Below are 11,892 nucleotides of genomic sequence, written 5' to 3' on the forward strand. Positions count from 1 at the left end.
ATTTCGGACAACAGCTAGGTACGGACTACGGTAGTAAGGTCCGGCTCTCTCTTCCATTCAGTTATTGTTGCCAATGAACGAATGTGGCTTTGTTAAATTTTATCCAAAGGCAAGCGGTTGACACAATAGAATAATAGTTTTGAGAACTCGCCACTACGTGCCATAGACAGGGGTGGATATTGGATATTTTGATAAGGGGGGGGGTGGAGCACTTATAAATTGTATAATGGTTCTTAAATCATAATTAATAATACATAGGCACTCTTATTTTTAAACAAAATTGGTATTTGGTAATATATTTAATATAATGTTGAATTCATAATATCACATACCAAGATAATAATTTATACATAATAAGTTATTATAAGTTATTATACATGTATGTAGTCGTTAATATAAGTACAAATAATTTTATAGATTCTAATACTTTATTGCCTCATTGGTCGAATTGAAGTCTGTAACTCATTTTATCAGTTTAAATGTAAATTATGATTATACAAGTAGGTAGTATTATTCTTATTTACTATATTTTTTATTTATATGATACTCGTAGTAATATAAAAAAAAATTTCGACAGAAAATTGACAGGGGGCACGTGCCCCTCCCCTGAATCCGCCACTGTTCGCACCTATATATATCCATATATATGCATACGTATATATACATTATACTTATTAATATTTAATATTCTTTTACTATAAAATATTATGTACAGACAACTACTGCTAGGTATTAATAAATTGGCAGTACAAGTTTAAACTGACAATTTGAAATCGTTATAGAAACATGTGAAGGCAACTGCTAACCTTGAACACCAAGACGTGTTTTTGAATAGGGACAGTCCTTTTTATATGATATACATATATGTACAGCATTAAACTGTGTAGTTTTTAGTATTCCCAAAGTTGAACGTAAAACGAAAAAAATCAGCAACCCCTAACATTTTTCTACAAAATTTTTTACAAAGCGTGGGTTAGGTCTTCCTCTCTCTATATATACCTACGTTGCCTTTACATGTTTCCAGAACGATTTCAAATGGTCAGTTTAACATTGTAATGCCAAATAATGTATACCTAACAGTAGTTATCTATACATAATAGTTTATAATATAAGAATATTAAATATTAATATATATATATATGTATATAGAGAGAGAGAAAGAGAAAGAAAAGGAGAACTTAGTTAGCATATGAAATATTTTAGTTAGTAAAACTTACAGTATATTTCTTTCCAAATAGCACGGAATAAGGTATTATATATTTCATATTATTCATAATATAATGTGTAAGTAAGACATAAACCTGTGCCCATTTATTGTTTACACCTATTAGTTATCGCTATAATTTATAATAGTCCCAACGCCACGGTTAAAAATTACAACAGGTATGATCGTTAGTCCATGTATTGGCACCTACTCGTGAGTCGCGACTGATCACTTGTATGATATAATAACAGCGAATTAAAAAATGTATTTGTTTATTTTGCTAGTAAAACATTCAATACTGATCTCACACACTCAGTGGTGCATTTTGGGGGGGGGGGGAATGGAGCGAGGGAATTGCCCGGGCAGCTCTTGTTTAAGGGGCAGTAAACGTAACTGGAAGGTTTTATTTTTAAACTGATTTAAATAATTGTAAAAAAAAAATGTGTACCCAGGGCAGAAAAATCTTAAATACGCCTCAGCAATTATCAATTATATAACAGTATTATTCACCACAGTCGACAAAGTTTATGGCAAATTTTATACTATAATAAAAGTATAAAAATAAAGCATAAATTGCAAATTGTAAATCACATAATAATGATTAACATAATAATAATTAAATATAAATTTAAATTTACAAATTACGATAACAAAGAAAACTTAAAAATAAATAATATTATAGTTATTACCAACTTGGCGATGAAAATATTGTAAAAAAATGTACCATCATGATCAACACATTTCACTTTAAACGCCGATTAAAGTATAAAAAAAGTATTTTAATTAATCGGAGTCAAATTTCCCACTGTACAACGCACTGGGAGTTAACTATCGAATAAAATTTGATCGACGATTAGCTAATCAATGTTAAACCACTCAATGGTACAACTGGCCCTTAGTCCTTGCCTACTTGACTACTTGTATTTTTATTATTATATTATTTGTACGAAGACTTCCGTATATAATAAGTATATATTAATATATTTATTATAATTTAGGTACCTACATTAGTAGATTATAATATACTTTTTTACAATGTTTTATATTCTGAGCGGAGCGATGAATGTATTGATTTTATAATGATATATGTTTTGTTTTGTGTGTGTTTGTGTGTGTCTGTAAACACAGTAAGGTTACAACCATAGGGTCGCGTCCCACTGTTGGGTCACCAATTATATCAAATGGGTCGTCAAAAATTAATTAATTAAGAGTACCCAATGTCCGAATAGTTATTTTTTATTCCCCCATTGAACATTATTTATAAAGAGATCTCATGAAAAATTGGAAAATATCTTGGGTCACCACTGTACAAAGGTTGAGAACCACTGCGCTGGTCTATAACTCTAAAAGATACTTTCATATTTTAAAATCAAGAACAAGTTTTTGGTAGAAAATTTGATCTAGTTATGTGTTTTAAAGGGTCAAAAGTAAAATTCTCCTAAAAAAATAAGGAAATACGGAAATTTTTAAACAAATCCAATTTTTGACAACATGGATTTTACTCTTTAGGTATAACTTAAAAACAAATAACCTTTAATACTTGCAATTCAATCAAATTTTTATAAAATTATATTCCATTTACGATCGAATTTCAAAATTTTTTCTATTCCTTTTTGAATCTTTATAGGCATGACTTTTTTTTTCTGAAAATATAGTTAAGAAATTATTCGCAGGGTAGATGTGCTTGAAAATTTAGTACAACGCCTCTTCATAAGTTGTTTTTATTTTCAATAAGGAAATATTAAGAGTCTACAATTCTACATTCAAAATAATTTTTTTTAAAGGAGATTAAAGTTAGAACTTTAAAAAATTCAAAAAAATACAAATTATTTTGTTGTTAAAAACTTAGAAATCCATAAAAAATTTAAATTTTTTATCTAAGAATTGTACCTTTAATACTAGGTTACAGACAGATAACAGTTTAACAGAAAATTTATGACACATTAAAAGTTCAAGAGATAGAACGCATACATTTGGATTTTGGAATAGTATCCTTTATAAAATTGACTTTTTTCGTTTTTATGTAGGTACATAATATATTATTTAAGTAATACACCTTATCATGAATGTGAGGTTTTAAAAGTTAACACTTACTTCTTCTCACAGATAATGTACATACCTAGGTAATGTGGTTTTAATAAAATACGATTTGTGCCTTTTACATTTTTAGATATTGAAATTACTCATGTTGTAAAGATAGGGCGACGTTCCTAGGAAGAGTATGAGCAGCATGGCCTATTTGTCAAAGTCTCACGACCACTCTATATACAGGATGTAACTCATCTATTTGACATTATTGCATTTGTAAAATAGACGAGTTACACCCTATAATCTATATACTACTAAAAAGAGGTATATAGTTTTTTTTAAAACCGTCAAAAGATGACCGTGGGTCCTATAAGAAAAAATTTCACACAACTCGTATGACGTTAAATTACCCGTTACATAAAATGGTAAAATAATATAACTATAACTCATCGGTAGAAAAATAAAATATTCTCTGGTAAATATAGTTACCAGACCTATAAAGGGTTTTAAGTATAATTTTATACTTTTAGAGTGTCTAAACCAGTGGTTTTCAACCGGTGTGCCGCAAGAAATGTTATTAAATATTGAAACAGTGTTTTCGGCAAAGTTGCCAAAGTTGTTTTGGTTGTCAAGTACGTGAGTGTGCCGTGAAAATTTGTGATGTATAATAGTGTGCCATGAACAAAAAAAAGATTGAAAACCACTAGTCTAAACAAATGTTGAGTATACATTTTATACTATGATTCAAAAAATCTTAATAGTTTTAGGTTTTAGATGTTAAATGTATAACAGACTTTAAGTTCATTTAAATGCTATGTTCAACTTAAGAAATATCCTCAACAAAGTGTATATGACTTTACTACAATACTACATCATTGCAGGCATACATATAAATAGTTGAATTGCTAAAGGATAATAGACAGATGTTGCCCGATCATAGTCCAACAAAATCTGACCACCTCAAAGTACTTGATTAGTTTATGCATAGTTGACTACTTAAAATATAATATTAATTATTGTTTAAAAATATTTTATTTAAAACACCAGTTTAAACAGACTTTTTAATTTTTTAGAACAATTCAAAAACATGTTTTCCTTCAAAAATGATCTAGCCTAGTGTTAAATAAGAATAAAATAAACAAATTAAATGCAAGATAAAAAACAAGATCAAAATTCAAAATGCAAATTAGTATATAAATGAATATATTGATACATTTTTAACTTAATATTTAATATCATAAGTACTAGATAATATTACTGCAATCATAAATAAATATTTTTGTTAATGGCTACCTACTAAAATATTATAATTTTAATAATTTTATAGTATTTGGATAATTTTGAAAACAATAAAAAGATAAAAAATAATTATAAATTAAGATTAACGGTGTATGCACTTGACAGACCATGTATCTGATACTTCACATAACAATTTGTCTGAATGGTATGGGGTTAAAAATGAAAAAAAATCTAGCAACTTTATTTCTTATTAATTATTATTATTCTGAAAAAACTAATCTAATATTCTAATACAATAAAAATTGTGTACTTATTAAAGATGAAAAAATTAATCAGACTTAACATTTTTTTGTATATTATAAATAGTGAGACTTTTGCTATACATAAGTTGTTAATATGCAACTTTTTGATGCTTGGTATAAAAATTAATCTGACAGATCAGTAAAATCACTTCCTTCACTTGTGGAACCATCATAAGGTTCAAAATAAATACGTGGCTCATTTAACTTTCGAGGTCTAAGTTCTCTTTTAACACCATCGATTATATCTTCTGAAGGATCTGATTCAAGATCATAATCAGCAGGTTCCTGTTTAATTTTAATTGGTTTTCTAGCTTCAATTTTAGATGTCTGTTCACTTTCTGAAGTATTTTTTTTAGTCTTCCTACGCCGCCGTTCGTTAGTGATTTTTTCTGAACAACTACTTTCTTCTTCTTTAATTTGAACAAGAGGATTGACCTTTACATTTGTTTGCAACTCTGTTTGATCCTCTTGATTAATTTTGTTTTCATTGTCCTTATCTGTTTGATTTTCTTCATTTGTAGGCACTTCTATTTCTTCAGTATGAATTTCTTCATTAACAACATTTTCATCATATTCTGTAGCCTTATTATTGTCATTAGCTTCTTCAAAATCCATTTTCTCTTCAATAATTTCATGTTTTATATTAATTTCAATGCGTTCTTCAGCCTGATTTTCATCATTTGTTATATTGTTAACTGTAATGCTAGTATCATTTTCAGATGGTTCAGTTTTAATATGTACACTAGATGGTTCACAGTCTTCATCACTAGATTCTGATTCATCTGAAACAGTTGGGCTTAAATTCAAATTACTGAATTCAGATCCCACTGATTGTAATTGTGCGAGATAATTGCTACGTTGGTTTAATAAAAAATGCAGCTCATCATCTTCTTCAGACATTTGAGCAATTTTCTTTTCCTTTGTCCACGATTCATTTTGCTGTGTTTTAAAATTTAAAATCTAAAAACAAATAGTTATTATTTAATATCTAGCTATTTGGTAAAAACATTTAACATACCTCATTGTTTACTTTTTCGATTTTATTTTTTATAAGTTGTTGATAATAATCTTTACGGCATCTTCCCAATAATTGAGTCAAATGATTTTTGTTAATTTCTCTTAATTGAGCTAATGCATTGTCACACTTAACTAATTCTTCTAAGACTTCATCATTTTCCTAAAGTAATATATGTTTATGTAAAATTAAAATAGAAAAAGAAAATTATTTGATAAATACTTCATCAGCTACAGTTAAAGAAGGTAGCAGTTCTTCTGGTGCTGGTACTGGTTTAGAATTACGACCAATTAGCCCCAATTTATTCAATTGTTTCTTGACACTTTGTTCTGCATAAAATTCTTTGCAAACATTGCTCATTTCTTGTGGTTTTTCATCAACATCTTAAAATAAGTTGAAAAAATTATTATAAATTATTTTTATGATTGTGTTTTTAGGTAAATAATTCACCATCATATTCTGGAAAATTTTCTTCAGTATCTTCTGAATTCATGTTTGAATGATCTAAAAGAGCTGTTACAACTCTTTGATAAGCTGGTGTGTATGAATTACCATCGTGTCTATAATAATTAAATAATATTATTTTATAGGTGTATGTAAGAAAACTATAATTTGTAAGATAACAATTCATAAATATAAAATAATAAAAATTATAGTACTTTGAATTTTGCGTTAATTCATTGATTAAATATACTAGAGTATTTAATCAATGGTTAATTGATAAATTAACATGTTAGTGTAGAAGAAGAATGTGGCAAACTTATTTTTATAAATATTAAATTTATAATTTTATGATAACACATTAGTTTAAATAATAGCAAATATAAAATTAATTAAGATAATACTATGATATTAATTTGATAAAAATATAATTAATCAAAAACAATGTTATATAAAAGGGATAATTTTAGATTTAAATTTTGAACACAGGAATATTATTTTTTTGAACTTAAAGTAATTTTTACTTAGTTTTGCTATACATACTTGGTAAATTAAAATGCTTATCTAGATTTTATTTATTACTTACTAATACATTTAAATAAGTATGTTAACGACTTAGGGCTATTGACGAGAGTTAATAATACGTAATATTTATTTCTATTAACAATGATTAGTTGCAGTTTGGAATTTGGAAACTATACTCTTATGCTCAATCAATAATATTTAAGCATTTTCATGTATTTATTTAAGTACTTTTGGATAAAATGTTTTCAACAATATTCTTCATATACATCTAAAATTTAATACATATTTAAAATTCAACTTACATGGCAGAATTAGCTTTATCCACTAGTTCCACAACATCAGGGGGTATACGTTCAGCAAATTTAAGTTTTTTTGGTGGACGTGGAGAACATGATGACTGGTGTTTTTGCATTTCTAGCTCTTCTTTAGCCCAATTCTTTGCATAATGTTCACCCAGAGGGGGTATTTCATACAATTTTTTATTGGGGCTATACGATTTAACTAAATCATCTAACCACTGAAAATTAAGTCACATTCAAATCAAATAATTGAAAAAAAAATATTTGTTAATATATTCTTACTTTGAGATCTTCTTTCTTTACATGTGCCAGATATGGCTCAACTAGCGACCAAAATTTATTAGCTGATTCAGTTTTACTTGGTGGTAGTTCCTAAAATAAATTATTATTTAATATACATAAGTATAAATAAGTATCTACTGTGATTGTTATATATTATTTTGGATATTAAGAGTTGACTATAGCTATAGCTGCTTTCAAGCATACAAATTGATCTATGTAGACATTGCACACCTAACTTTAATTGCAATCGTTGTGCAAAATTGTTATGTCACATTGCTCTACACTAGTTTTTATAGTAGAAGATAATTATTTTATTGATGGGATGCGCTTCACAAAGTTTTTGTTGGCCTTAGCAATTTACTATAATCTTGAATAAAGTATAGAAATTTAAATAAAAACTTAAAATTAAAATTACTTTGCTAGTAGGATCAAATTCAACCTTCATCTTACGACATTCATTCACAGGCGATATTTCTGCAGCAGCTCTTGGTCTCTGTAAAAATAAATATACATAACGTCAGTGTAAAATCTTCTGTTTTTCTTTTTTAGACATCTAGAAATTAATTGGCATTACAATTTCAAACATTGCTTTCATAAAAAAATTCAAGATGCATACAAAAAAATTTTTTTTACACATTTTAATTTTAAATATGTTAATAGAATATCAAATATTTTATTTATATTTGTATAACTATTAAGTTATTATCTTATATAATATAATATGTTACAACCTTTATATGACGTTCAAGTATTTCGCAAAAAAGCTTATTAGTTATAATAAAAAATAGATAAATATTAGATATGTTTATTTTGATAATAGTAATTAAAAAATTTAATATTTTAAAACAAATAGACTTACAATTGTAGGAAGTTTAGGGTTTTTAGCCATTCTGTGCAGAGAACGAGCAAACTGCATGGACGCAAAAGTGCTTAGCTCATCTCTAATTGTATTTCTGCGTACAATTGCATTGGTTAACATTGCTTCAAGATCCCATTGAACATGGTCTAATTCGTCATCTGTCATTATATAGTCAGATTTATTATCACGGTTCAACACTAAAACAATAAAACTCTTTAAATACCTATAAGAATAAAACAAATTCTCTAAATATATTTTTACTAGATAGGAATGTAGAATTTTCTGGAATGACAGTAGGTTTTAATCGCGGTAACGACAGTTCTCTTTCTTCACTGTAATCAACATGTTTTTTTCTGGACGACGATTGTGTAGGTGACATCACCTGTTTGTACGACACATTACCATCTGTGGACGTACCCTCGGCATCAGTATCATCTGCAGTAGGAGTGTCTGGAGACAAAGGTTGACGTGGTTTTGGACCTCTTCTTTTTGCTATACCTCTACCACGACCTCTTGATCCTCCACGTCGTTTTCTTCAATACAAACAAATAAAATGTAATCATGTCAACATACATTTTCAACAATACAATATTATGGACAAAAACTACAAGATGACAATTGGTCTACATGAATATTGGTACACATTTACACATATTGGATATCATTCTTGGGGGCTTCAGCATTTGAGAAGTCGTGTCCTGTAGAACTATTAATAGCTCTTCAATTGTATGTACATTTATGGACATTAAAAAAGAAATCAGAGTAGTGACTCGTGTAAACTTAATTTTAGATAATAATAGCCCCCAACAGAAAAAAAAACAACCAAGTCGGACCAATTGTCTGCTTGTTGTTATACATACAGATATACGCTTAGTATATAATATTATATAATGCCTTATACTTACTTTGGCGACATAATTAAATTTGATAAGTTTTAACAACAGTTGGTTACATGGGTTTCGAAATTAAATAATTCGATCCAAAATACAATAAATAAAATTACTGATGTTACTGAAAAATATAAAAAAAATGAATGTTTGTCAACTTTGCATTAAATTAGTACATAATATTATATTTTAATAATACCGCCGAATGCCGGAATGCCCAGATTTTAGACAATACGATTATAGTTAACGTTAATAAACAAATAGTACATGATAAGAATCAGTGCGTGCACTTTTGGAAAACATAAATTAATGTATTAAATTTATTTGCCACAGAACGACAGAACGACAAAAATACAAAATCATTTATTGTTCACTTTTGGGTTTTGGACTTTTGGTTATCTTTTTTGGTGAATACTGAATACTGAATCTAAGACCACGGTTCAGTGTTCAAGTTCACGAATCACGATTTTCTTCATCTTCAGTGGCTCAGTGGCCAGTGCACAAAAGACAAAAGTTGAAGTCTGTTGAACATAACTCGACTTTGTCCATCGTTCGATGTGGATGATACTTTAGTGTTAAGATTACTTCGAGTTTACATTGTTCATTTTTATTCACTGCGGTTATCAAGGAGAATTGATCAAACTACCTTGACGGTTAATTCATATAAAATCATTGACAAAAGTTTAAAAGTAAACCATAGATATACACGCTTAGCAATATAAAATTATTATATATTTATATCTTAAATAGGTAGTTAATGCTTAATAATAATATTATTAAAAACTTGAAACTGGACTTAAAATATTTCCTCTCGGCGTTTATTTACTAGGTACATCTTCACAGTAAAATTTTCAAAATATTTAATTATTTTAATTCAATTCTGAGCTATTTTAAATTACTAGTAGGTAATATTTTAATATAAATATAGTCTGTTTACCATCGCTCAAAATTTTTTTCATTATGATAGATGATAGAATTAAAATTAACATATTTCTATACCTGTCAGATTGACATACTCAATATCGACCCGAGTATTTGACACCTACTACCTAAATAGCACAATTTTCACGGTTTATTTATTTATTTATTTTTTTGTCTCCGCAGTCTACATACTTACCCATATTATAACTTATAAGTACCTTCCTATTGCTTCGTAACCAACAGATAATTGGAAAGTTATTATCATATTTTATATGTAGTCAAAAAGCCATCAAATGCATGTAATAAATTCAAACTCGTTTAATATACTCTTAATATAAGCTCTACTTCAGTCTTCAGTAGTTCTCAACTGGGGTGTCACGAAAAATCAACGAGAAAAGGAAAACAAATTAAAATAAATATATTTTCGCAAAAAAAAAATCATACTACTTTATTCATACTAATATCAACGTTTTGTACGTTTTTTCTGTGTTCTGTACTATTTTTTTTATTATAGAATAATTTTTAAATATACAGCTAAGATTGTTTATTTTGATGTTTAGGGTGACGTAGTGTTTGATTCTAGTGGTTAAAAGTGACATGAATCAAAAAAGGTTGAGAACTACTGCTCTACTTAGTTACCAATCAGCAAAGCGTAGTATTTAAATAGCAAGTATCTTTAAATAGTATTAAATTATTAAGTACTTACCTATAGGGCCTAGAATCTATAGGTATAGGATATATATATAGGTGTATTGAGTATTCACTATTTAGACTATTAAGTACCTATTGGCTATTGTATGTATTCGTGTAGGTATTACAATTTGAATTAAATTAATTAGAGGACCAGGACTTTGCTGTTTACTAACATAATATGATGTTGTTTCTCTGCTTGACTAACGCAAAAATGATTACCTAATAGGTACGTTTAGAATAATTTCAGGAACATTTTATATTTTTGAGTGATTAACTCAGGATCAGATTATGGTTATAATATAAGGGGGTCTATTACTTTTGGTGAGACTATAACAGATTAATTTTTTATTAATTAGATTTAATAATTTGTAATAAACATTAATTAAAATAAGTAGACAGTATACTGTATAGTATACTTGTAGATATTGTAATATTATCACAATTTACTGTTAATGGTTGTAAGGAGAATTTGAGAATATCAATATCTAAATAATTATAAAACCTACACATTGGTTTTTTAAAATTAAAAAAAAAATTAACTATCTTCAAGAAACTAAAAAGACCAGATCTTTCATACAATATGATACAGGTATCGGATAAGCGAGTACCTACCTAATTAATAATGTTAGTTCATGACTTCATGTATATGATTTAAGGTTCAATTGACCAAATACGTTTGTCAATTTGTACGAGCACGATTTTAGATACCTAGATTATATCGAGTATACATATTCGAGTACATCATGGTCGTCGGTTGATATTATCATATAGATTATAGATAAAGAGTGTTTCAGTATTTGAATTGATCCAAGTCTTTGGCACGGATCACGATTCAATATAATACACAAGACGTGTTCTACACGATTTAAGATATTTAATGTATATCTTAAATCGTAGTGTTTTATAGTTAATAGTTATATAACCAAATGATAATATCCGTTATTTTATTGAAAAATGTGAGGGCGCGTAAAATGTCCGAAAATATTTTGTTCCGAACAGTATTTTTGCCGAAAAATATTACATCATTTACATAAACTAATTTACATAAACTAAATTTACTAAATTTACATTTATTAATTATTAGTAAATAGTAATAAGGTACTAGTGATACTTTTCCCGTTTCCGTTGAACGAATTTATTTCAATACAGCTATATTATTTTTATTTTTTTCATAAAATTCATTACAAGTTAACAAAA

General features: G+C 27.7%; 1 protein-coding gene across 2 annotated transcripts; it reads right to left on the reverse strand.

The window, feature by feature from the left end:
* Window positions 1-4,418: 4,418 nt before the first annotated feature.
* LOC114126902 (uncharacterized) lies at window positions 4,419-9,317 on the reverse strand. 2 transcript variants are annotated; one of them, XM_027990946.2, is made up of 11 exons: window positions 9,281-9,317; window positions 9,100-9,205; window positions 8,456-8,727; window positions 8,195-8,391; window positions 7,751-7,828; window positions 7,336-7,425; window positions 7,057-7,271; window positions 6,239-6,348; window positions 6,011-6,171; window positions 5,792-5,950; window positions 4,419-5,733 (listed from the first exon to the last, which is right to left on the reverse strand). In XM_027990946.2, the coding sequence occupies exons 2-11, from the start codon at window positions 9,108-9,110 to the stop codon at window positions 4,897-4,899; spliced, it is 2,130 nt and encodes a 709-aa protein (XP_027846747.1). In that variant the 5' UTR covers window positions 9,111-9,205; window positions 9,281-9,317; the 3' UTR covers window positions 4,419-4,896. The 2 variants fall into 2 exon arrangements, with proteins under 2 accessions (XP_027846747.1, XP_027846748.1); XM_027990947.2 differs by having other exon boundaries at window positions 9,100-9,313.
* Between the last annotated feature and the right edge of the window lie 2,575 nt (window positions 9,318-11,892).

This window comes from Aphis gossypii, chromosome 1 (genome assembly GCF_020184175.1).
Source record: "Aphis gossypii isolate Hap1 chromosome 1, ASM2018417v2, whole genome shotgun sequence".
NCBI lineage: Eukaryota > Metazoa > Arthropoda > Insecta > Hemiptera > Aphididae > Aphis > Aphis gossypii.